Here is a 25,639-nt window from a genome sequence, read left to right as displayed (position 1 = left end):
GGTGGATGTTGGAAGCATCTCAGTGCTGCCCCGGGTGATGGACTAGATGAGCATTAAAACTTGCTGGCGATGTACAAGCTAGCAAATGCACCCATCTGCGTGCTGTGATGCCTTTGGAGTTGCACTTCAAACACTTTGGGACTCACTTTCTAGCTTGTTTAGGTTTTTAAACTTTTTTTTTGGGGGGTGTGTGGAAACTGAGGCCTCCCTGGAATTCATGCAATCTGAGTGCTGGAAAAGCTCGATTTTGATTTAATTCTTCTCCTTCTCTTTCTGTTCTAGGGCAACGAAGCAGTGGCAGGAGTGATCGATCTTGGCACGGTAGAAATATTCCCTGTCTTTGGTGCCATGCAGAGAGGTCTTATAGATCAGGACACGGGCCTCATCCTCTTGGAGGCCCAGGTTATCACATCTGACTTAGTTGTTCCAGAGACCAACGAGAAAGTCTCCTTGGAGAAAGGTCTGACAAGAAACATCATCGATCTCAGGACATTCCAGGTGCTGCAGGAATTGAGGGATGCTCTCCGACGGGTGGAAGAAGTCAGACGTGAAGGGAGGCAGCTCCTGCCTGTTGTTGCTGCGATAGAGGAGGGGAGGATCAGTGAGAGCATTGGGCTGAAGATCCTTGAAGCTGAGCTCGTCACAGGGGGCTTTAAAGCCCATCAGGGCAGAGTCAGCATGGAGACAGCGGCGCAAGAAAGGCTCCTTACCCCCCAGCTTTATTCCAGACTTCTCTCTCACCTGGAGGGTAGCAAGGATTTGATTGACCCCAACACTGCTGAGAAAATCAGCCTGTCCGAGCTCGTGCACCGATGCATCGTCCACCAGGAGACGGGGCTGAGGCTGCTGCCAGTCAAGCAGCTGGCAGGTGGGATGGTGAGCTTGAAATCAGGCAGGAAAGTCAGCATCTTCCATGCGGTCCAAGAAGGTCTGCTAGACAGGCAGATCACGGTCAGGTTGCTGGAAGCCCACCTCTTAGCTGGTGGCATTGTTGACCCCAGGACAGGGCACAGGCTGACTGTGGATGAGGCCATGAGACATAATTTAATTGACCAGGATCTGGCCTGTGCACTTCTTGTCCGGCAGCTTCAGACTGGTGGCATCATCGATACCGTCACGGGAGAGAGACTGACAATTGATGAAGCTGTAAGGAAAGAGTTGGTCGCACCAAGGACTGCATTGGTGGTCCTGGAATCCCTGTGGTCCTTCATGGGACTCCTGTGGCCGGAGACAGGGGAGATCATCCCGGTTGCAGATGCTTTAGAGCAAGGAATCCTGTCTACAGAGCTGGTTTACAAGATTTTCAGCAAGAGGCAACTCATTAAGGCTGTGTTTATACCAGAAACCACTGAGGTGTTGTCCTGGAAGAAAGCAGTGGAACATGGCATCTTGGAGAGGGATGTGGCGAAGAAGCTGAAATCGACAGTGGTACCCGATGTCCTGGCCGGTGTGCAGGTTGCTGGCTCTCCGGGCAGAAGCTTCCAGAGCGCCTCTGGAAGGAGCCCCACAGGTCACAAAGAGCGGAGTGACCCTCTGCTAAGGAGTGACGACGAAAAGCTGATGTTCCACTTGATGACCCATAGCTACATCAACATCCACGATGGCCAGAAGCTGCTTTTAGTGGATGGAGAGTTGAACAATCTCACTAAAGCCCTCATCCAAGGCCAAGAAAATGGATCCTTGGCACGCATGACAGAAGGCAGGGAAGGCTTTGAGGAGGCAAAGGCAAATGCAGCTCCTGGAAGTGAGCCTTGCAATGGTTTGGCTTTGCAACAGCTTGAGTTTCCATTTGCTCCTCCAAAAGAACAAAGTGAGAAGCTCCTACCGCCCGGAACTGCTTTGGAGAACGGGGAGGTGATGGGACCCGAAAGCCTCCTGTTGGAGGATGCAGAAGACGTCCTGCTTGTGGAGGAGCCAGAGCAGATTTACACCGAACAGGCCACCATCAAGAGTGAAACTGATACTGAATTTGGAAGAGAACAAGTAACTTCTACAAGCAAGGACAAATGTCAGGTAAAATTATTGATGCCAGGACGTCCTGGTGACCTTGGCAGTGGATTTGGAGAAATGGAGGAAATGATGATTGAGGAGTCCAAGCCTACTGCAGTAGACGGAGTGGAAAGTATGGAAAAGCAGAAGGCATCGGAAGGTGGGGCAGTTGTGAAAACTGAAATGACCGTATTGATGGATGTTTCAGAAAGTAGAGATAGGCTGGGAGTCGGGACGGAGAGCACTCGGGGTGCGGAGGAGCCTCAGCGAGAGGCAGAAGATGTTAGAGAGGTTGATTTGCTAAAGGAGGCAACAGTTGAGAATGGCATGCTGAGAGGAGAGGAGATTGTGCCCCCTAAAACCGGAGAGGCAGAGCAAGGAGAGAGGCAAAGCGAAAACATGGGAAGTGTATTGGAAGGGGAAGAAGGAGAGGGGGAAGGAGTATTAAGCGGTGAGGGTGTTGATGAAATATCCCTGTCAGCCCCTGCAGAGCAGGAGGCAGAGGACACTTTGGAAACGCTCTTGGTGCAGCTGCGAAGTGGTGGCATAATCCACGAGCAGACAGGCAAGACTCTTCTTCTAAACGAAGCGGTAGCCTGTGGGGTGGTGCCCAGCCACACAGCGGTGAAACTCATGGAGAAAATGAAGATGTTCAGTGGCTTCTTTGACTCTCATACATGTGAGTCATTAACCACTGAGGATGTCATTGGAGAAGGTCTGATGGATGAGCAGCTTCTCCAGAAGGTACTTGCGTCTGACAGAGCGATAAGTGGTGTTCTTGACCCAGGCAATAACTTTGTCTACTCTATCAAGGATGCTGCTGCCGTCGGCCTTCTGGACAAGGAAACGGCAATGAGGATCTTGGAAGGGCAAGTGGTTACTGGAGGGATCGTTGACTTGAAACGTGGCAAAAAAATATCGGTCACTTTGGCTTCAAATCTGGGCCTCATAGAGCCAGCAAGTCAGAAAGAGCTGGTCAAGTTGGAGAAGGCTTCCAAAGGGAAAGGCACTGATGAGGTGACCAGACAAAAGCTCATTAGCTTACAGGCTGAGACCAGCGGGATCGTGGATCCTAAAACCAAACAGCCTTTAACTGTTGCACAGTCTGTTGAAAAAGGGCTCCTGAAAAAGGAAAAAGCTTTTGAGCTCTTGACCAAGCAGATCGCAGATGGAGGAATCATCCATCACGTGTCTGGAATGAGGCTCTCGGTGAACGACGCGATGAAACATGGTTTGATCAATCAAGATTTATGCAACGAACTCACAAAAGCTGAAAGCGTGTGCCTGCAGGACTGGGTTCATCCCGTGACAAAGGAGAAACTGCCCTTGCCCCAGGCGGTATCGTTAGGGCTCGTTAGTCTGGACTTCCAGAGAAAAGTGCAAGAAATCCAGGCTGGGAGCGGGAGCATTATTGATCCTGCTTCTGGTCAGCGAGTGGCACTCTGCTGGGCGGTAAAGGAGGGCTTGCTGCCCGAGCAGCTTATGGAGCAAGTCCTGTCATCCTCAGAAATGAGAGAAGGAATTGTAGATCCCGAGACCTGCCTGATCGTTCCCTACTCCGAGTTCGTAAAGAAATGTAAAATCGACGTTGAGTCCGGCCAGAGGTACCTGGAGGTCCATCCCTTCAGAGCCGTCAGGGACGAGGTGACGGGGAAGAAGCTCCCGTGCGCCCAGGCGGTGCGGCTGGGGAAGGTGGACCCCCTGCCCACCCTGCGGCTGCTGCAGGCTCAGGCAGACAGCGGGGGGGTGGTGGAGGGAACCGTCAGCAAGAGGCTCTCCCTGCGGGCCGCTGTGGAGCGGGGGCTGCTGGATGAGGGGATGGCCAAACTCATCGCCGCCAACCAGCTGAGGGCCGGGGGGATCGTGGATGCTAGCGGTGGGAAAAGACTGACTTTAAAAGAAGCTGTAGAAAAAGAACTGATCAGCCAAAAATTAGCTGCCAGTCTTCAGGATGTGCAAATATCCCAAGACAAAGATGGTTTCGAGGTCTGCAAAGTAGAAACCCCCCACCTTTTGCAGGAAAAAATAGAAAACATATCTCCAGAAGAGGAAGATGATATCCTCCTTACCAGTGCTGCCACTGACGGTGCTGAGCACGAAGCTGGATCTGATGCCATGAGCTACGACACGGCTGGAGGTGCAGCTGCTGCAGCTGAGAGATCCCCAGTGATGCCAGCAGGAGGAAAATCAAAACCTCCAGCAACTCCAGAGGATGATGGTGTAATGCATCATCCCCCAGCACAGGTTGAGCTGACTCCAGAACACCCCTCAGCATCAGGTACAGCATCTGTGCCCGCAGAGGCGGCGGTGGCAAGGGCTACGGAGAAGGGGGTTGCAGAAGGCAGCTCCCAGGTGAGAGCAGCTTGGGGGAAGGGATCGAGGAGAGAAGACGTTGATCGAGGGATGGAGGAAGTAGAGGGATGGGGTTTGGACACGGAGGTGCTTCACAGTAAAATTATTGATGGCATCTTGGAGGATGGTGAGGGGAGGAGGAGGAGGAGGAGAGATTTTGTAGGTGCGGTGGGGGTTGTGGCAGGTGAAGAAGGTGCGGTGGTGGCTCCCGAGCAGGCAGAGCGAGCGGGCAGCCTGGGCTGGGGCACACCGGCAGCCCCGAGGGAATCTGTTACGGTGGGACGAGGGAGGGGACAGAGGGGTCCTCCAGAGCCTGGAGAACCCCCTGAGGCTGGCATCCCTGCGAAGCCTGCAGGAGATGAGCTCGCAGGCAAAAGAGCCGTTGAACACACTGAAGGAGAAACCCCAGGACTGGGTGCAGAAGGTCCAGCTGATGGGGACAGAAGGAGTGAAACAGAGCTAAAACCTCCCCGAAAACAGAAAAGCAAGAAGAAGAAAGCAAAGCAGACTGGTGTCCTGGGAGACAGCACTCAGCCGGAGAAATGTGCAGAAAAACAGTCCCTTCCTTCCCTGACTTCCAAAGAAACTCCAGGGAAGGAGGAGGAGGAGGAGGAGGGTTTCATCTCAAGTCTGCCAGAACCAAAGCCCCAAACCACCCCCAGGATTCCTGCTGGCTTGGCAAGGGATGCAGCGAAGCACAGGGGGAGCAGCGGGGGTGAAAAAGGAAAGAAAACCATTTCTGAGAAAGGCAAAGAAAACCTCAGAGGGGGTCAGGTGTTCCCTGTCCCCCCGGGACAAGGGGAAGCTCGAGGGGTGCCGAAAGGTGGGATCCCAACCGGTCACGATTCTGTAGCATTGAGCCTGGAGGAGTGGGTGACCCGGGAAGACACCAAGGTGGAAACCACCAGTGATGTGCCCGGTGCGGCCCGTGCAGCAGACAAATTGCCTGATGAATTAATTATCAGGGAGGAACCCAGAGAAGTTCAGGAAGCCTCTGCGGTCCTTGAGCTTGGAGAAGAGAAACGGCAAGAGCAAACAGCGGAGATCAGCACAGGCCAAGGAGAAGCGCCTGTTCCCCCAAAATCCCAAGGAGAAGCGCCCCAGGAGAGGACCAGGCAGCTGGCTCCTGGCGATCGGGGCTTGCTCTTACCCGTGATAGTGGAGGGGGAGCTGCTGGAAACCTCGAGGGAATCTACGAGACCAGCCCAGGTAAACTGATGCTTTTTGCTATTTTGGTATTTTTGCATGAGCTAGTTTGTGTGTGTCTGATGTTAAACCTGTCCGGGGTCCTCAGCGCCAAGGACAGTCAGGACACGAGGAGTGGATGTTTGAACTTGATGTTGCAGCATCAGCTGCAATGGATTTGGCAAAGGAGCCGGTGATGTATGAGTGAAAACACTCAAGGCTTAGTTGTGGCTTCTTTTTGCTAGAGCATTACTTATAAATGACTAATAAGTAGGATTCTTTTTTTGGCGCTTTTACTGTAACACCAGAGATCTCTTGCCATTTATAAGCTGATGTTGGAAAAAGAGCCGTGTGTTTTATTTTTCCTGTAGTAAATCTTGTAGATAACGCTAGCGAGTGGAAAGTCCATGAAATGGAATGGTATTAACAGATTTCTTCTTTGGAAAAAAGAATAATGTATAATCCCTTGGGGCTTTTTTTTACTGTCTATATTTGAGGTTTTGTTTTACTGATTTGATTCTGTAGATCATGTTCAGCAAGAAGATGTGTCTGGAGCACGATGAGAAGCTGGTATCGTATCTCTCCATGCTGCGAGATATCGAGATGAGAATCAAACGGGTGCAGCCGGCGGAGCAGAATTTGGCCACCCTGCATGACCTGCTGCAGCAGGTGGAGGTGAGCGAGGCTGGGCCAGCCGGGGAGGTTATTAGTCTCAGGTTTAATAATCATTTATATCCAAAACGTGAAGCCCATCCCTCCCCACTCTGGCACTGCCCCTGGCTCACCTCCTGCTCCCTGACTGGACAATAACCTTGTTACCGAAATCTCGGAATGAAGAACTTATCGACACCAATGTGATGCAGATAAGCAGACGCTGCTTTATTGACGGCCGGGTGCGTGAGCGAGTCCTCTCACGATCAGCGCACACCAAGCTTCAAACTCAGACACCTCATATAGAACTTATTCATGCATATTCATTAAGTATTCATGCATAATCATAGTGTTTCCCGAAAATCATTAACATACTCTCCTCCCATATCCGATTCTGCGCAGTAAAGGTTAGAAAGGTCCAGAAATGGGTCTGGGGTACCATTTGGGTAGGTGGTACATGAGTCGGTGGTTGCGATCTCCCCCTGCCAGAATTACCTTTTACTAAAGTTCACGGTTTCTTGGCAGGTAACTACAAGTTGTTCCAGTCGACCCTCCCCAGTTCCTGTTAATTCTATATTCTGACATTTCAATACACTTTCTATGTACAGAAGACTAGTCAAATACAAAGGAATCTGTAAAATCCCAAATTTGTTACCTAAGTTTTAAACAATGATTCTAGTCCATTCTTCTGGCCTTGGTACAGAGCTGTACAAAGGATTTCATAGCAGCTTTTGCTGTGCAACTACAAGTTTCATTAAAATATATTTCTTATTCCAAATGATTTTATAAAATCAAATAAAGTCAATTAATTCTAACTTATTAGCAGATCTGTAACAACCTGAGCTTGGCTGAAATGAATTTTGCAGCCTGGAGAAAGACAAGCGAGTGCTGGCAGGGGCTGGAGGGTGGATGGATCTTTCTAGCAGAGAGACACAATGTTCGGATTTGGGTCTCCAAAACCTTTCCTCGGTTTTGGCAGTGGGAGGATGAAGTCACTCTATCTTAGACATAACGATGCTGTCTTGCCTCAGGCCCTGGGCGCTGAGCTGCAGGAGCTGAGCTTTCCAGTGAATCAGGAGTTGGACGCTGTGAAGTGGATCGTGGCTAACCCCCCTGAAGAAGTCCCTGAGCAATTACTGAAGGCCTTGGAGAAGGATGCCAAGAACCTCCAGAAGTCTCTGAGCTCTGCGAGTGATGTCCTGGACTCCCAGCTGCAAAACCTTCGTGGAGCAGCAGAAACCGAAAAGGTAGAGCTGGCAACTGCCCCCCACCCCGAGCATCCCAACGCTACTTCCCTGCAGCTTTCTGCTCCTTCTTTAACTGATGCATTTCTGTTTTGAAGGCTAAAATCCTGGCCCATCACGAGACTTTGCAGGGCAAACTCCAGGAGCTGCTGAGCTGGGTCTCTGGCACCGCAGAGTCGTTGGATGGCAGCGATTACCACCATGCAACGGATGCCAGCAGCTTGAGTCGCTGCCTGCAACACTACAAGGTAACCATGGCAATGCCCCTAATCCTTCTGGCTGATGAAGTTGCTATCCTTTGCGTGGAGGAGAAGCTTTTAATCCTGCTTCCCTCCTGGAGCCTACCAAGGCTTTGCCCTTACCCCTTGTGGCAGGAGGAGCAACGATATTGTATTGGCTCCGAAGTCATTTGTTCCCACAACGCGCGAGCGATCTGCTTTGGCTCTTTGGGGAACATGCTGGGATGCAGGTGTGTGGTGGGGGCTGAGCAACCAGGGGGGATTCCCGTCAGGCTGTTGAGGAGAGAGCTGCTTCCTCCGTGGGGGCTCTGAGAGCCCCCTCCATACCCGCCCTGGTCTCCACTGACTCTACTAGGAGCCCGGGCTCCCCTCCCCGTTTAGTCATCTTCTAATGATGGCTTTCAAGATTTGGTCAGTTGAGCATCTCCTGCTTGCTGGGACCACCTCGGTATTGAAATCAGGACATCAAAGACTTTGGGAGCCAGTGGTGACACATGGTGGCACTGTGGACTGGACGGGGCTACTGGCAGCTCTGGGTCTGGGTGGTCACCCCTACACGCAGGGTCCACGTAACCTCTTGGCGAGGTGCTGGAGGTGCAGAGGAGCGTTGGGAAATTGCTGCGGTGGGGTGCTGTCACCTCAATGCTGAGGGTGCTTTTGGGAGCGTTTGGGCTTTCTGGAATGTATTGTTCTGGTGACAAAGCACCTTGTTGGGGCTCACACTGCTGCCTGGTGTCCCATCTGAAGCTGGCAGTGGCTGCAGGGTCATTTTGCCTGACAGGTCTTTTCTCTCCCGTTCAGGAGCTGAGAGAGCCCCTCGCTGACACCAAGTCGCAGCTCGACGCCACTGCCTTCGACATCCAGTTCCTTATCTCAGAGCACGCCCAGGACTTAACCCCTCAGCAGAGCAGGCAGCTGCTGAGGCTGCTCAATGAGCTGCAGAAGGCTTTCCGGGACCTGTCGGAGCGCGTGACGGCTCGGCTGGAGGTCCTGCAGGTCTGTCTCCAGCAAGTGGAGCAGACGGATCAGGTGAAGGTTGTGAGACATCTGCTTCCTCGCTGCAGTTTGCTCGCTGAAGCGCTTCCCGGCCACAAGAGCGCACGCTGAGACACCTCGTATTTGGGATTTCGTGTGCATGCCACTCACGGTTTATGACTTCTCATTGCACATCATCAGCTTCTTCTAAAGTCTTTCTTCTTCCTACCACGTAACTCCTAGGTGGAAAGTTGCTTTCCTCCCAAAAGACGGAGCCCTGCCGAGGTCTGGGTAGCACAGCTGGGCACTCCTCTGCTAGACATCGAGTTGCTTTGGGCTAGGGTGGAAAAAAGGCTGGTTCTCCCTACCCCCCACCAGAAAATCCCTGTGCAAAGGGCCCAACGCAGGCACCTGGCAGTTTTAATGTCTTATTTCCACCGCACAAGTCAGGTTTTGCTGTCCCAGAGAAACAGCTGATGGGGTATCAAGGCAGCAGGCAGCTGCAAAAGCAAGCCCTCAGGTCTTGCTGCAGCACCCGTCACTGCATGGATCCTCCTAGTCAAGACAGGATTAATGTGGTTTTTATTAACAATTGCTCTCTGTAACCCTTGCCTGTCCTCTCTGGAGTGTGTGTGTATATTAACCAGTTTGCTTTGCTTTTTCAGATTGAGTGTGCGCCCATCCTAACCCAGGAAGAACTCGCTTTGCAGCTGAAGAGCTCTTAAGAAGGCTCTTTCAATTTGCTTCTGTTGTTTATCTTATGACTGGGAGAAACAAGCACAGTGTTTTACACCACTTTGTACATCACCTGGCTGAAATGCCCAGTGAAACTCAAAAACCTTGATCTCCCCTGGGAAAGGGGAACAGGAACGTTGCAGGGACTCTCAGGTCACATCATGCTCAATTGCTCAAACAGGCGCTTCTGTATTTTGTGCTCTGGCAGCAGAACGAAGGACCTGGATCAGCTACAGAAACGTTTTCTCTCTCCCCGGCTCCCTCTCCAACCCCAGGAGCAAAAAACCAGCCTGCTTAGGTTGTGTGGGGCTCCACACTGGTGCTGCCTGGCCTCAGGTTGTTGTCACCTCCCATGAGCCGAGTTTCTGCCCCGGTTTTAATGTTTGTAAGGTTGAATGGAAAAGGCACAGGAGCTTCTGGTTGAGCTGCCCTGGGAGAGGAGTGTGTGACCTGGAGCGTAGCTCCACGTCGGGGCTCCATGGGCTTCTCAAAGAGCAGAATGAGAGAAACCTGCTCAAATGGTGACAAACGTGGAGCGGGCAGCGCCGGCTCGGCAGGGACTGGGCGCCTCAGCCCCGTTCCCGCAGCGTGTGAGCCGGAGAGGGAGCACGTGGAGAGCTGCAAAAGCCGTTTTCTGTGCTGCATCCTCATCTTCAGGAGATGCTCTAGCTGTAACCTCTCACCTTGCCTTTCAGCGATGTGCTGCGTGACCGCAGGTGCAGCACCGGTCCTAACTGTCCCCTCTCCTCTCCCCTCTGCCCGCAGACGCTGCAGGAGCAGCAGGCAGCCCGGGCACAGAGCCTGGCCGAGCTGAGCCGCTGGCTGTGCCAGGCAGAGGACACCCTGGCAGAGCAGCAGAGAGCAGCCAGCGAAGGGGACCTGTCTGCCTTGCAGCAGAGGCAAAGCGATGTTAAGGTCAGTGCTTTAAAAAATGGGGATCAGAAGACGGAGAGGCTCGGCGCTGCCTCGGGAGTGCACGGGAGCCTTACAGCATCGTCTGCCTAGGAGCTGCAGAGGAGCATGCACACCCGAGCCGCCTCCTTTGCCAGTGTCCTGAAAAGCACAGAGGAGTTTTTGGAGGAGAACAAGGCGAAGATGGAGCCTGGGGAGCTGGCAGCGCTGCAAGAGAAGCTCCAGCGTGCCAAGGAGCAGTACCGGTCCCTGCAGGAGAGGACGGAGGTGGCCCAGAAGGAGCTGGAGAGCGCTGTCACTGCTGCAGTGCAGCAGGAGACCGAAAAGGTAACGTGCAAACAGCTGTAGCCCCCGGACTCCGCTTGAGGTGGACAGTGAGGTCCAGCTGGTGCAGTTGGATTCATTCGAGGTCCCGGCAGCCACCCAGGTGATGCAGCGTGAAGCAATTTGCTGTTCCGTCCCCGAGGGGAAGTGGCCCCAGGCATTTCCCTTGTGAAACGCCTCGAGAGTGGCAGCGGGGAGGAAAGGGAGGAGTGGAGGGCACCTTGCACGCTCTGCCTTTGGGCTGACCTGTAACAGCAGCATCAGGCACCGCCACGCACTGTGAGAGCGATGCTGGCACCGCGTGGGTGCAGCTGCAGCCCCTCGGGTGGGGACCCTGGGTTGGATCAGGGTGAGAGATACAAGGCAGAGGAGAGGCTGAGTTTATTCACAGCTTCTTTGCATCTTATCCCCCCATCCAGAGAGGCACAAAGTGTTTTGGAGGTTTGTGAGTGTTTCAGGCATTTGCTGTGGCTGGAAAACTGTTCGGGGTTTTTTCTTCTGCTGATTTTTGTCTCCCTCCCCCGTGCAGCAGTTTGCTGAGTGTGCATGGACCAGGTCATCCTTATCCGGAGCCTTTGTGCTTTCAGGTGAAAGCTGCCAAAGAGCTGGAGGAGAACAGCAATAAGATCGATTCCCTTTTGAACTGGGTGGCATCGCTGGAGCAGAAGGGAGGGCTCCTGGAGTACAGACCCCACCCCATCGAGCAAGCGCCAGGGGTGCGAGCGGGGACAGGCCCTCAGGATGTCCCCGATGGCCACGTCGTGGGAGCAGACAGTGCTGCTGAGAACCTGGATGAGCAGTACGAGAGGCTGAAGGTCAGGACTGACACCTGCTCCCTCTCAAAGCTTTCTGCCCGACATGCTAACCCTGCCTCCGGCTGCTGATGCAGCTGGCAGCCCGACGGGGTGTTGGATGAGTCTGGCCTCCGAACCGTGTGTTCAGGGTGATTTTCCATTTGGGAGACTTGGGAAGTCCATGCACGGAGCCATCAGGGTGACGAGGGAAGGTCACAGAAGGGGTCGCTCCCTGTGGGCAGAGCAACCCGCCCGTTTCCCACCCTCGTGGTGTTCCCCCACTTGCTGGTGCTGCGGGAGGGTGCGGAGGCTCGGGCGGGCTGGGTGCTGGTGGGCAGAGAGGTCACGAGCATCACCTCCGCTCGCCGGCATCTTTCAGGTGCGGCACCAGGAGCTGCTGTCCCAGCAGCAGGACGTCATCCTGGGCACGCAGTCGGCTCAGGCTTTCCTGGACAAGCACGGCCACAGCCTGACCGGGGAGGAACGGGGTCGGCTCCAGGGCCGGCTGGCGGAGCTGAAGGACCAGTACGCAGCTTCCCTCTCTCAGTCGGAAAAGCGGCTGAAGCAAGTGCAAGTCCTGCGGGATGAGCTGCAGAAGTTCTTGAGGGATCATGGGGAGTTCGAGGCTTGGCTGAAGCAAGCGGAGCAGGATCTAGAGGGGATGTACAAGGGGGACAGCGATCCCGCAGCCCTCCGGCAGCTGCTGCTGCGGCAAGGGAGCTTCTCGGAAGACGTCATCTCTCACAAAGGCGACCTGCGCTTTGTTACCATGTCGGGGCAGAAGGTGCTGGATGTGGAGGGAGCTGCTGGGGACACGGCGTCTCAGCTGCTGATGTCCGGGAGCGTGGTCAAGAGCAAGCTGGAGGATGCCACGCAGCGATACACCACGCTACACTCCAAGGTATGGCAGGGGCTTTTGCAAGGCTGGGAGTTGAACCCCGGGTGCTGTTTTCCTCCTGTGCATGTGGAATGAGCAGGGATGGCAGGTGGGCATTTCTCTTGGGTGTCTGGCTGGACTTCTAGCACATATGTAGCTTGTAGAGGACAAGAATTATCTTCTTCAGGGCTTGGGCAGGAGTAGCACTCTGGCTGGGTGTTGATCCACATGTTGTGTCCTGCAATTCCTTTAACACATATGGCAAGATTTATTTTTTTCAATCGTTTTCTCTTTCTTGATGACTTCTGTGCATTTTCCACCGGTGCCCAGCTTGCTCTGTGCCCGTGTGCATCCTGCCATTACGTCTTGTTGCTCCTTTGCAGTGCACCAAGCTTGGCTCCCACCTGAACACCTTGCTGGATCACTACCAGCACTTCCAGGAGGTGGTGGAGTCTCTTGGGATGTGGCTCCAGGAAAGCGAAGCTGCCGTTGGGAAGCTGCTCTCAGAGACGGTTTCTTCAGATCCGGCCGTTTTGCAAAAGCAGCTGGCCAGCACTAAGGTACGGGGTCCGTGGGGCAGCTCCTGGCAGAGCGTTGGAGCCTGGATGGGAATTCGGCTGCTGCTCTGAGCAGTCAGCAGCGGGAAAGACTCGCCCCGTTGGCTTTTTTTTTGCTGGTTGGGTACAGAGATGCACCGGCAGGCTCAGCAGGTCCCGGCACCGCGGGGCAGGTGGAGCCAGGCTCTTCTGAGAGATGCTCTGAGCCAGGACCGGGGTTGCAGTCACAGACTGCCACGGGGACATCCCTGGTGACATTCCTTTCCCTGGAGGGTGGCTGGGTGGTGGGACAGCCCACACCTCCTGCTCCAGCTCTGCCTGCAGCATGGGGTTGCACCTTCCAACCAACGTTTTTTATTTTTCTTGGTGATTTTGTGATGAAGTGGACAGGATCCCTCAGCAGGGTTTAAATGGAGCCCTGAGCTCCCTGCGGGTGCAGGTCTCTTGCGTGTGACCCATCGCCGATTTTGCCTTGTCTTGTGCCAAAGCAGCAGCTGCAGGGAGACCTCGCTGAGCATCAGGTACCGGTGGAGAAGCTCCAGAAAGCGGCTCGGTCCCTGCTGGAGGTGCAAGGGGAGCCGGCGCCAGACCACAGGCACGTTCAGGAAACAACAGGTACAGAGCAAAGCAGCTGCCGGCGTCAGCAGGGATGCTTGGGGAGAGCGTGGAAGGAAACCAGGGAGGGAGAGAAGATGAAGTCTCCCACTCTGGGGAGAAGATGGGGCGAAGGCGTACAGCAGCGTGTCTTGTTTGCATGTGGCGAGGGCTGGGATCCAGGCTGGCAGTTTGTTTTGGGTTCCCTGCCTCGCTGCTGAGTCTGGGGACAAGGATTTGTCATCGGTGAGGGTTTGGCAGGAGCCGCAGGCCATCCTTGCTGCTCTCTGAGCACCGGGCGAGAAGCTCTTTGTCATTGATTCCCCTTTGCGCTGAACTCTGCAGGTGCCATCGTGAGCCGCTTCCAGAGCCTCTCCCAGCAGATGGCCCAACGCTCAGACCTGCTGCAGAAATCCATCGCCCAGTCCCAAAGCGTCCAGGAGAGCCTGGAGAGCCTCCTCCAGTCGGTGGCTGAGATCGAGAAGAACCTGGAGAGAGAGCAGCCGGCCGCGCTGTCCTCCGCCTCCATCCAGGACTCGCTTGCCACGAGCACGGTAAGGCTGGTCCTTGAGCATCCTCGCTTCAAACATGCCTGGCTGCAGGACCTGAGCTGTGCAGGCTGCTGCTGGGGGTTGGCTACGGTGTTCTGAAAGCACAAAAAAAAACCCCAAAACCCTGCAAAGGGGTATGAGCAGAACCTTTACTTAATTTCAGCCGGGACACTGACCTGTTGAAAGTTTCCTTTCTTCTTTGCTAACAAGCAGGGCTTGGCTCTCGGGCACCGGGGAAAGGCAGAGCGGGTTGGGGAGATCAGGAAAGGAAAATTGGGATAGAAAACTATTCTCGCCCGACCTTGGTTATCTGGAAGCATGCGCTGCTGTTCCAAAGGCCTCTTTGCACCAGTTCAGTTTTGCTCAAGAGCCTTCCTAAAATGGCATCCCTTTCTGCGTGTGCTTACCCCAGAAGCTGAAGCAGGACATTGCCAGGCAGAAGAGCTGCCTGGAAGCCACCCGTGAGATGGTGACGCGCTTCATGGAGGCGGCAGACAGCCCCACAGCCTCTGCCCTGCAGGGCAAGCTGGCAGAGGTGACGGAGCATTTCGGCAGGCTGTGCCAGCAGCAGCAGGAGAGGGAGGATGCCTTGAAGGGCCTCCTGCCGAAGGTCGAGCAGTATGAGCAGCTCTCGGAGAAGTTGCAGCAATTCACAGAGAGCAGAGCGCGGATGTTGGCATCTGGGAACCAGCCGGACCGGGACATCGCTCACTTCTCCCAGCAGATCCAGGTGAGAGGCAGGGGGAGAAGGCTCCACCTGCATCAGGTTTCGGAGGCAGGGCTGGTTTGCAGTGATTTCTTCCCAGGCAAACAGCCGCCGGGTCGCTCCCGGGCTGGCAGGATCCACAGGACCAGTGCTGGCTCTTTGCCTGGGGAAGGGGAATGTGGCCAGAGCGGCTGAGGCTGTTTGCGGCAGGGGGGGAGGGGAATGGCATTTCCCTGGAGCCAGGCTGGCTTTCAGCAGGGATCTCTAGCCGGGCTTTTAGGGGCCAGTCCAAATATAGCAAGGTTTTACCGATTAAACGACTCCACGAGGTTAATACAGCAAAACGCTCAAGCGCTGGCAGCAAGTGCAGGATGTGGCAAAGCCCTCAGAGATGCCACGGGTCGTGGTGGCCAGTGATGGCCGCACAGGATTCTTCCCTTTGGCTTCCTACGAATGCTCTGCTACAGGGGCTGGTTTGCCCACAGCCTCAGAAATGCCCTAAGCTGGCGTAAAACCAGACACTTGTGCTGGGGGTGAGTGTGTGTGTGATTTGCCCTGGTCTGGGGCTCCCCATCCCATTCACTGAGTGGCCTCACACCAGCACCGGGGATGTGGGACTTGCTCCTGCAGCTGCTCCAAGTATTTGCTGAGCTGGAGCGAGGGAAGCAGGTGGGACAGAGCGGTGCCAGCCCATTCGGCGCTGGTGCAGTTCGTGGCATTACCCCACACTGGGTCTCTCCAGCTTGCCAGGACACGGGGCTGCCTGGTTCATCTGCTTTGCCCCGGTCTGCTGGCAAGGGCGCTGTCAGCATCACCCTTTGCTCTTGGCAGGAGCTGAATTCGGAGCTGAGGCAGCACCAGGAGGACCTGGCCACCCTGGAGCACCTGGCGGCGGAGCTGGGCTCCTATGGCTTCGCCCCCGGGGCCTCCCAGCAGCAGGAGAAGCTGCAGAGCCTGAAGACAGACTTTCTGCAGCTGCAGAAGGTGGCAAAAGAGAGGTGAGTCCCAGGGACACGGCCACTACCTGGGGAGGGTGGGTTCGTGGTCAGAACAGTACCCTGTGGAGATATCTTTTTTGGGGGGGGCACAAGTGAACTCTTGCTGCCTCCCTCCTCCCACACCAGGAGACGTAAGGCAGCTCGCTCCAGCTGACGCTTTCTTTAAAAAAAGCCTTGGCTGGGGGCGTTGTGAAAAATTCCTGGTGCTGCAGGAGCCGCGTTCACGCGTTTCCCGGCGTGTGGGCTGCCACAGCTCCATCCCGGAGCATCTTGCCGGAGGGGAGCGGGGTGGTGGCAGAGGATGGGGAGCCTGCCCCAGGCGTGCTCCCTGGGAGGTGACAGAGCAGAGCAGCCTGTCCCCACATTCCCCTTAACGTGGGGATAAAGCTGGGCTCCGGCGGCAGCTGGAGCTGGAATTGGCCGTGGCAGCTTGAGCAGGGTCAGCGTGCCGGCTGGCCGGTGTCCCTGGAGAGGGTCACAGCTCCCAGGCTGTATCTCCAAACATCCTGGTGAATATAGGGAACACGATGGGGCAAAGCAGATGAATCTTCTAATAATCCTCAGTAATTCAGCATCATGCCGAGAGTTGCCTCCGGCCGGGCCCATGCAGGCTGCTCGCAGCTGCGGTCGGCGAGGATGAGCCAGAGGGGCCAGTGGCTCCCGTCCGGGGGCTGCCTTGTTCCTCCGGGGTGGGCTTGAATGGATGAGAGCTGTGGCTGGGGAGGAGGGGCGGCACAGCCTGCCCCCCCCCGGGCTGCAGCTGGCTGGGGGACCTGGCGTGAATGAACCCTGTCTTCCCCAAAGCTTCGTTTTCCCTGGGACAAAGAGCCCGGTGTGGCGGCAGCGGTGGTCCCGTGGCTGCTGGCTACCGTGGTGGTGCTGGAGCAGCCCCGGCCACGGCGTGAGGGGGTCCAGCAGCAGTGGGGGGCAGGCTGTGGAGTGCCCCCCGCTTTGGCTGGCGCTGCGTGCGTTGTTCCTAAGCAACATCTATTAATAATACTCCAAAGAAGGGCTGCTGGAGACACAACTGTGCTGCATTCAGGCGGGGGTAATTGCAAGGCAAAGCACGAGCTCTGACTCTCCGAAACCTTTTCAACTCTCAGAGAAAAGGATGCGTCGTCCTGCCAGGAGCAACTGGATGAATTTCGGAAGCTGGTCGGGGCTGTGAGGAAGTGGCTGAGGGAGAGCGAAGGCAAAATGCCGCCCGCTGAGACCTCCCTGGGCACCCAGGAGCTGCACCAGCGCAGGCAGCAGATCCAGGTGGGCAGAGGGAGCCCCAGCCGGACGGGGACGGTTGGCAGCTGGTGTGGAAATGCTGGAACGTGGGATAAATCCCAGGAAGCAGAGTCTGGGGAGGTGATTTATGGTCTCAGGAATCCTGCGATGCCCTGGACTTGCTGCTGAGCTGCAGCTCCCGGGGTGTGTGTGCATCCAGCGTGCGCAGAAGGGAGCAGTGCGAGGGTTCTCTGGGGTGCTGCCTGCTTTCCCTGCCCTTCCCCTGGGATTTGGGAGTGGGAGACCCAAGCACACTTGTTTTCGCTGTTCCCCCTTGCTAGACACGGAAGGTGGCCTCCTGCCATCCCAGCCCCTTGGCCTCACGCGAGGCTGGGCTGTGCAGAGAGGGGGAGGGAGGTCCCCAAACCAGTAGGAGGGAGAAGAAGGTTTCCTTCGACAGACCTGCTAGTTAGGGAAGAGCTTTTCACTCCTGGATTCCCCCTGACAAAAATAAATGTGAAGACACCCACTTGCCTGCTGCAGCCTGCTCGCCGCCCGCTGGCGTGCCCTTCACCAGTTCCCTGGGCACCGCGTCCCAGTGCCACTGAGTCACCGTAGAGGTGACAGGCGAGGAAGGGAGGGCTGTGGCCAGGAAAGCGTGGCCTCCAATCCCTTTGCTTTCAACCAGGATCTCCTGGAGGAGTGGAAGGGGAAGGGGGCCCATGTGGAGGAGATTGGCCGCAGAGGGACCCTCCTGGAGAACCTGATCGTGGAGATTACGGCCCCCAACACCCCATCCAAGGCAGGTGAGTCACAGCCACTATCCCGAGGTGGTCTCCTTCCTCACCACCGTGTTTGCTTTCACCACTGCGTCTTCTCTGAGCCTGCCTCGAGCAAAAAATGGGATTGTTTCCCCCTTGTAACAAACTTCAGAGGGACCGTGGTGGTCCGAGCATCACGGGGCTCAGCCCTGTGGTCGAGTCGCTTGTTGTTAATGCATCAACCAAACGCCCAGAGCCCACCAAAATTGGCTTAGTTTACTGTGGCTTAATTTACTGTAGCGTAACGAGCACTGAACTACCCTGCGTGTGCCGAGAGCCCGGCGTGGGGACACGTGCCACTGCTCGGATGGAGCATGGGGGCTCCGGGCTCAGCCCCGCGGGGCTGCAGGCTCGTGGAGGCGGCTCCTGCTTTCTCTTGATGATGTGCTTCAGCCTCCCGAGGGCTGGAGTGTTTTAATCAAACTCTAGTCTTTGAGTTGCGTATCCAGATGAAATTTAAGACTGTGATATTCAGGCATGATTTACTAGTCTCTTTTTTGGCTTCGAGTCTGTGAAGCAATGAGATTATGTCTGGTTCGTTTGGAAACCAGCTAAAAGATGTCTTCCAGCTTGTGAGAACAAGTCCCTGGACTCTCATCATTGGTGGGCATTAGTGGGAATTCACAGTCTAGATATGTCTTGATGAGCGGTTCCCTGGGAAACCTCCAAGAGAAGTGGGGAGAGACTTCTTGGGGGTGACCTACATGGTCATCCACATGGGGTGACCAAAGCTGCAGCCCTTTACCTCCATGAAAGCTCTAAAATGTGTGGTTGGAGAGAGGGGGACTGACCCGATAACGTTTGGAATGAAGCCCCCTTTGGCTGTGAATGCCACAGCTGCGATATCTGGTGTCCAGGGAGGGGACCCTGGTGCATCCTGTGTGGAGCCTCTTGGCAAAGAGAACGTGTCTGTGCACCAAGGCGGGTTTAAACAGTTTCATCCGGTAAGAAAAGAAGAATACGGGGGAGCTGATCCCTTCAGGGGAGTTAATCTCTTCAGGGAAGGCATTCAGCAGCCTCACTTGATATTATAAATCACAAAATCATGCTCAGGGTAGCAGCTCGCCAGGCATGGAGAGATGGCCAGTGGTCCCCAGTATTATGGTCCAGGCAGGAGGAATGTCCGCCCCGGTCTCGGGGTGATGCTGGGAGAGGTGCCCAGCTCCAGGCACCTTCAGCTCTTCTGCTCCTGGTCCAGGGAGGCAGAGGCAGCTCCAGGAAAGCGAGGGCTGCGGGTGTCTGGGGAGGAGGAGAAATAAACAGACGCCAAATCAAACTAATGCCGCTCGCTGGGCACCGAGCCGGTGGCTTCACCGGTGCCAGGCGGGTGGGCTCGTGGAGGCGCCACGTCTGTGCTTGGTGGCCAGTGTGGTCTGTTCATCGCTTGCTGTCTGCATCCCTAACGCTTCTGTCTTGTCCCTCTGTCTGTCTCCGTCCCCTCTGCTCAGGTGCCACGCTGCCCGCGCCGGGAGGGTCGGTAGGCAGCGTGAACGGATACCACACGTGCAAAGGTGAGCTCACTGTCACCGCCGGGCCGGCACGCGCGTGCCCAGCCCACCTCGCCGTCTCCCTGTCTGGTTTTGTCTGTGCATTTCCATCCGTGAGAATATAAAGCGCAATGTCACACCGTCAGCATCCCGTCGCCAGTGAGCTGAGCTTGCCAATGGGCTTGTGAATTTCCCAGAGCCGCGGGACCGGCAGGCGGTGATGGGGGATGTAGGTCAGGCTGAAGGACGGAGAGAGGCAGCTCTGGGGAGGAACAGCACCCTGACACCCCGTCAGGTGGTGTTAAGAGCTGATAAATGGGAGATTGGTTTAAGGCCTGCAATTAAATTTATTGGTTCTAAGGGATTATAACGGCATCCAACCCTTCAGTTTGAAGAGCAATTTTAATTATTGCCCGTTATCTGCTGTTAGTTCACCGGTTCAACGAGATAATAGGTGCATAAAAACAGCTTTATATTTTGGTGTCAAATTATTTCACCTTGTACGAGCAGTGACATTGCAGAAGCGGGGGGGGACTCAGCTTGCATCAGCCTCACAAACGCGAAGACGTTTGCTTTGTTTGCAAACTGTCAACACACGTTGACAGAGCTGGAAGGGCCCCCTGGCATGGGGGGTGAGGGTGATGTGACATTGCTCTGCAGACAGACGGACGGCAGTGTGGCCTCTTGCTCCTCCTGCTTGGCTGCCTGGGGCTGCCCGGGGTTAGATTAGTACCTGTTAGTCCAGGTTAAGAGGGGTAACGTGGGCAGCTGGCCTCATCTCAAGCTGCTTTTTGGAAACAGATCTGACCGAGATCCAGTGCGATGTGTCAGACGTGAGCCAGCGGTACCAGGGCTTGGGCGCAGCGCTGCGGGAACGCCAGCAGCAGCTCTCGGTGATGCTGGAGAAGATGCAACAAGTGCAGGAGGAGGCCAGCTCCATGCTGAAGTGGCTGGAGTCGAAGGAACGAACGCTGTCTGAGCTGGACGCCTCCTCCTCGCCCACCAAGACGGAGACGATGAGAGCCCAGGCTGAGCACAACAAGGTAGCTTCTCATCCAGAGCATCTTCTCCCAAAGGGTCTCAGTGCTTTTGTGCGGCAGGACTAGAAGGATTAGCGAAGAGGATCTGCCCTGGGGCAAAGAAGGGCTTTCCCTGGAAGGGATCCGTGGCAGATCCGTGGAGGAGGAGCCCCCGCACCCTCAACCTCTTTGCTAACAGACCTGTTGCTTTCAGGCATCTGGCTTAGGGGGAAGGAGCTTATCTTACAGTCCATGTTGCTGGGTCACTCCAACTTCTCCTGGAAAGCAATTCCCAGCCTTTCCCTGCTTTTGGGGCCAAGTTAGCTCATGATATTGCTAATAAAATGAAGTGATTTCACTAAAGAGCAAAGAACAGAAATAGTCCCACCACTGGCTTGTAGCTGCTCGTTCCTACTCGGTGATTTCATTCTGTTGCCCCTTATCTGAAGTTCAAATGGTTATTTTCCAGGCATTTCTGGCTGAGTTGGAACAGAATTCAGGGAAGATCCAGAAGGTAAAGGAAGCACTTTCTGGCTTGCTGGAGAAATATCCAGATTCTCCAGAAGCAGCAAACTGGAAGAAGATGCAGGAAGACCTGAGTAAGTGCCTGAAGCACTCAGCGAGGCTTCTGTCTGGAAACATCATGTTAGAGGTGGTTCAGGATTGCAGGGCGATTCCAAAGTCACAGCAGAGCAGAGTCACTTCTAATTAAAATTCAGTAAATAGCGAACTTATCTCCAAGCTGTCTGGTGTACAAGGTGTTCCTGAGATGAGCGCTGTCGTGATTAATGAAATCTCTGTGATGGATGTATATTTTAAAGACTTGCCTCCTTAAATGACTTCTTTAAAAAAAAAAAAATTAAAAAGGGGGAGGGAAAAAAAAAGAAAGCATTAGCAACATGGGTTGATTATTTTCATTAAAAGCTTCATTGCTTGATATAAAACTCCAGTCATTAGTAAGGTTATCCTAGGTAATTAAATGTTGACTAAACAAGACTGTATATTTAAAAAGAAGCCCAGAGATTCTCTTCTTTGAAACAGCAGGAACATGTTTATGGAGTTCTCCGTCCAGGAGATCTGAATGTGCTGTGTGAGGACCTGATACACATGAGGGTATCCTCATTTATTGAGCCAGGGATGTGAGATGGCTCACCCAAGGTCAGACCAGCTCGTGGCACTAGTGACTAGAACGCAGCAATCCTGCTTGCAAGGCTTTTTTTTTTATTATTATTCTATGAGCTTCAAGACGACGTAGCCATTAGAAACGGGGAACAGCTTGTTAGATGGAGAGTGAATAGAGCCACGCTAGTTTTATTGAAAAGCTGAGGAGGTTTGCCGTCGGGGAAACCATGGGGAGGGTAAAAAAAACCAAAACCCAAACACTTCTGGATGGAGGGGTGGGTTGGCCAGGAGCACGGCTACCCCCAACACAGCCGGTGCTTCAGATTGCAGGTGGGAAAGAGCCAGCCAGGCGACGGCCGAGCGGCAGCAGAAGCTGGAGGAGTCGGCGAACCAGCTGGCCAACTTCCAGGCTGCCGAAGCCCAGCTGCGCCCTTGGCTCATGGAGAAGGAGCTGATGATGAGCGTGCTGGGACCCCTCTCCATCGACCCCAACATGCTGAACGCACAGAAGCAGCAGGTCCAGGTGAGCTGGGTTCGGGATGAGGAGGGAGGGTGTCTCTCAGCTGGTGCATCCCGAGGAAGGTTGCACTCGGGGTTAGTTGCCTTGCAAGCGCTCTGCCACGCAGCGAGTGTTTGGGAGAGAAGCCGGAGTTCTCCCAGTCCTCCACACCCCGCTGAGCACAAACTGCTGTAATAACTTGAAACGGGCGCAGTGCTCGAGCTCCCTTCCCCGCGCTGGATTGACTCATCAGTGAATCACCCGGCCCCTCTTGGAGAGTGAAATTGCTTTAAACAAGACCTGGGCTGATGCTCTGCAGGACTTGCTAACGCTGCCCCTCCGCCTGGCAGCCTGCCCTTTCCGTACCTCCTGCTTCCAAATCCTAACATGTCCATAACCGGCCACATCGTAAAATAAAATGGCCCAGTTAACATAATTAGATGGCCTCCTCATCTCACTGGTTTATGGTACGTTACACAGCAGTAGGACAAATAAGAGCGAGCGAAGTACTGGCCTCGCAGACTTCTCCAAGCTTTCCAAGTGGCAAGGTCACAGTCAATCGTAGTCCACCCAGCCCCGCTGCCATCCCACCCCAGGCCTTGTTCCTCCTGGTTCCGTGGTCTGGATAAAGCCCCTGGAGGTCTGGTTTGTTTTGACTGTGTGTACTCGGAGCTGTCAGTTTTATGCAAACATTTTTTTGTTATTTCTGTTCCAGTTTATGCTGAAGGAATTTGAAGCTCGCAGACAACAGCATGAGCAGCTCAACCAGGCGGCTCAGAGCATCTTGACTGGCCCGGGAGATGTTTCTCCATCCACTAACCAGGTGCGGGAAGAACTCCAAGGGGTTAACCAGAAATGGTCCGAGCTAACGGAACGCCTCAACTCCCGCTCCAGCCAAATTGACCAAGCCATAGTAAAGAGCACCCAGTACCAGGAGCTCCTCCAGGGCCTCTCCGAGAAGGTGAAGGCAGTTGGGCAGCGCCTGAGCAGCCAGTCGGCCATCAGCACGCAGCCCGACGCCGTGAAACAGCAGCTGGAGGAAACCAGTGAGATCCGCTCAGACCTGGAGCAGCTGGAAGAGGAGATCGCAGAGGCTCAGACCCTCTGTGATGACCTCTCTGTCCTCATTGGGGAGCAGTATCTCAAAGATGAGTTAAGGAAACGTCTGGAGACCGTGTCACTTCCTCTCAAAGGGCTGGAAGACCTGGCAGGTGAGACGGAACAGAGAGATGTTGGGGTGTCAAACTCCATCCCTGCTTTTTGCCAAAGGGCTCTTCCATCACTGGGTTTCTAAGAATAACAGGGGAAGCACCATCTGTCGTTTTTAGGGTGCTTCGTGGGTGTTTTTTGTGGGACTGAGCACAGGGAGAGTTCACATCCAGATAGAGCTGAGCCTGGAGAGCGAGCAGAGATGTTTGGTCCCACTGATGTGGCTGTTCAACAAGCCTGCTTGGCTTGCAGAGTGTGGCATGTGCTGTGCTTGGGGGGAAAAGAAAACCACCCAGCTGATTCCTAAATTCAGAATGGGGCATGGAGAAGACCCAGTGGCCACCCTCTAACCTCTTCTGCTTTCTAAGAGGTTGCATTTAGAGAGAGGTTAGGAGAACTGAGATTACTGCGTTATCGTTGCCTGTTGCTACTTCAGAAATGTATGAATCAGTGAGCAAAAAGGCTAGTGATGCAATGGAAAACTCCTTCCTGTTAATCAAAACACAGTTGGTGCATCTGAGATGATTTTAAATAATTGCACTTTGCTTATTTGATTTCAGCTTAATTGTTGCGTTCTAATCTTATTTCCATTGCAGCCGACCGGATGAACCGACTGCAGACTGCGCTTGCAAGCTCCCAGCAGTTCCAGCATATGTTTGATGAACTCAGGACCTGGCTGGATGACAAACTGTGCCAGCAAGCTCAGAGCCAACCTATTTCTGCTAAACTGGAGAGGCTACAGAGCCAAATTCAGGAACAAGAAGAGTTCCAGAAGAGCCTCAACCAACACAGCGGTTCCTATGAGATGATTGTAGCCGAGGGAGAATCTTTGCTGCTTTCTGTCCAGCCAGGGGAGGAGAAGACCACGCTGCAAAACCAGTTGGTTGGCCTGAAGACGCACTGGGAGGAGCTCAGCAAGCAGGCTGTCGATAGACACTCGAAGCTCAAGGACTGTTTGCAGAAAGCCCAGAAGTACCAGCGGCACACGGAGGACCTCCTGCCTTGGGTGGAGGACTGCAAGGCGAAGATGTCGGAGCTGGAAGTAACTCTGGACCCAGTGCAGCTGGAGGCGACTCTTCTGAGGTCGAAGGCTATGCTGAGTGACGTGGAGAAGCGCCGCTCCTTGCTGGAGATGCTGAACAGCGCTGCCGACATCCTGATTGACGCTTCTCAGACCGACGAGGATGACATTCGGGATGAGAAAGCTGGCATCAATCAGAAGATGGATGTCATCACAGAAGAGCTGCAAGCCAAGACTAGCTCCATTGAAGAAATGTCACAGAGGCTCAAGGAGTTTCAAGAGAGCTTCAAGAACATTGAGAAGAAGCTGGAAGGGGCGAAGCACCAGCTGGAGATCTACGATGCACTGGGGCCACAAGCCTGCAGCAACAAGAATTTGGAGAAGCTCAGGGCACAGCAGGAGGTGCTGCAAGCCCTGGAGCCACAAGTGGATTATCTGAAAAACTTCACTCAAGGTCTAGTAGAAGATGCTCCAGATGGGTCCGACTGTTCCCAGCTCTTAAGCCAAGCCGAGGTGGCTCAGCAGGACTTCAAGGCAGTGAAGCAGAAAGTGAACGACTGCTGTACGCTGATGGAAAACAAGCTTGAAGGGATCGGCCAGTTCAATAATCGGGTCAGGGAGATGTTCTCTCAACTGGCAGATCTCGATGATGAGCTAGACAGCATGGGCCCCATCGGGAGGGACTCTGACAGCCTTCAGTCCCAGGCAGAGGACGTTCGCACCTTCCTGGGCAAACTCCACAGGCTGAAGTCTGACATTGAAGCTTCGGAAAGCGAGTGCAAGAAGATGCTGGAGGACGAAGGGAGCCCCGATTTATTAGGGCTGAAACGTGAGTTGGAGACGCTGAATAAACAGTGCAGCAAACTGACGGAGAGAGGCAAGAACCGTCAGGAGCAGGTAGAAACGACCCTGTCCCGTGTGGAGGACTTTTACAGCAGGCTGAAGGAGCTGACCCACATGACCACCGCGGCGGAGGAGAACGAGGCGTTGCAGTGGGTGGTAGGAACAGAGGTGGAAACCATCAACCAGCAGCTGGCAGACTTCAAGGTAAGTCTGGATGCCGTGATGTTTCCAAAGTGGTATTTGGTGTTTGAAGGTCTGTCTAGCGTTGTGGTCTTCTGCGTAGGACCTCTGGTCTTCAAGCTGTCGTGGCTTCGTTGTTTGTTGCTATAATGTCAGCGTTTTTGGTGTGGTAAAACCTCCTTGCTCTGGAGAATATAGGATTAACCGCTGGATGTGATAGTCTGCGGTGGGAAGGTGCGGGAAGATTTTGTGATTAGGAGGAAAAAAACTTTTCCCTGTTCTCCTTGTGATGTGTAATGTTGGCGTGCCAGCACCTCGCGGGCTTGTGGAGGTGGTTGGCTTTTGGGGGTGGGGGGGATTTTTTTGAGTCCGGCTGAACTGTAAGTTGGCATCATCTGGGAGTCTAGTCCAGGTCACATCATCCTGCAGGTGTCTCTACCTGGCCCACCATTCCTGCTTGTTGTTTGCTTCATTTTATTTTTATCATGGTATTACGTCCATTTTGGGGTCCTTGGGGACAAATAAAGCCACAGATAAGCT

The 25,639-nt window shown here is 54.4% G+C and overlaps 1 protein-coding gene across 20 annotated transcripts in view; it reads left to right on the top strand.

The window, feature by feature from the left end:
• MACF1 (microtubule actin crosslinking factor 1) overlaps positions 1-25,639 on the top strand; it is a 146,124-nt gene that overhangs the window by 67,802 nt on the left and 52,683 nt on the right. For 14 of the 20 annotated variants that reach the window (XM_055704177.1, XM_055704175.1, XM_055704176.1 and 11 more), the window contains 22 exons: positions 283-5,550; positions 6,052-6,201; positions 7,209-7,424; positions 7,520-7,669; positions 8,462-8,695; positions 10,136-10,285; positions 10,376-10,609; positions 11,194-11,421; positions 11,780-12,301; positions 12,661-12,837; positions 13,326-13,449; positions 13,774-13,982; positions 14,392-14,709; positions 15,517-15,683; positions 16,787-16,943; positions 17,587-17,704; positions 19,168-19,230; positions 20,008-20,249; positions 20,695-20,824; positions 21,671-21,870; positions 22,562-23,057; positions 23,652-25,123. In XM_055704177.1, the coding sequence (XP_055560152.1) occupies positions 283-5,550; positions 6,052-6,201; positions 7,209-7,424; positions 7,520-7,669; positions 8,462-8,695; positions 10,136-10,285; positions 10,376-10,609; positions 11,194-11,421; positions 11,780-12,301; positions 12,661-12,837; positions 13,326-13,449; positions 13,774-13,982; positions 14,392-14,709; positions 15,517-15,683; positions 16,787-16,943; positions 17,587-17,704; positions 19,168-19,230; positions 20,008-20,249; positions 20,695-20,824; positions 21,671-21,870; positions 22,562-23,057; positions 23,652-25,123 (11,025 nt within the window). The remainder of the gene's footprint in view (positions 1-282; positions 5,551-6,051; positions 6,202-7,208; positions 7,425-7,519; positions 7,670-8,461; positions 8,696-10,135; positions 10,286-10,375; positions 10,610-11,193; positions 11,422-11,779; positions 12,302-12,660; positions 12,838-13,325; positions 13,450-13,773; positions 13,983-14,391; positions 14,710-15,516; positions 15,684-16,786; positions 16,944-17,586; positions 17,705-19,167; positions 19,231-20,007; positions 20,250-20,694; positions 20,825-21,670; positions 21,871-22,561; positions 23,058-23,651; positions 25,124-25,639) is intronic. The other 6 variants (XM_055704172.1, XM_055704171.1, XM_055704170.1 and 3 more) reach the window with 4 other exon arrangements.

Source organism: Falco cherrug, chromosome 3 (genome assembly GCF_023634085.1).
Source record: "Falco cherrug isolate bFalChe1 chromosome 3, bFalChe1.pri, whole genome shotgun sequence".
Taxonomy (NCBI): Eukaryota; Metazoa; Chordata; class Aves; order Falconiformes; family Falconidae; genus Falco; species Falco cherrug.
This window is presented reverse-complemented; position numbering and strand designations above follow the sequence as displayed.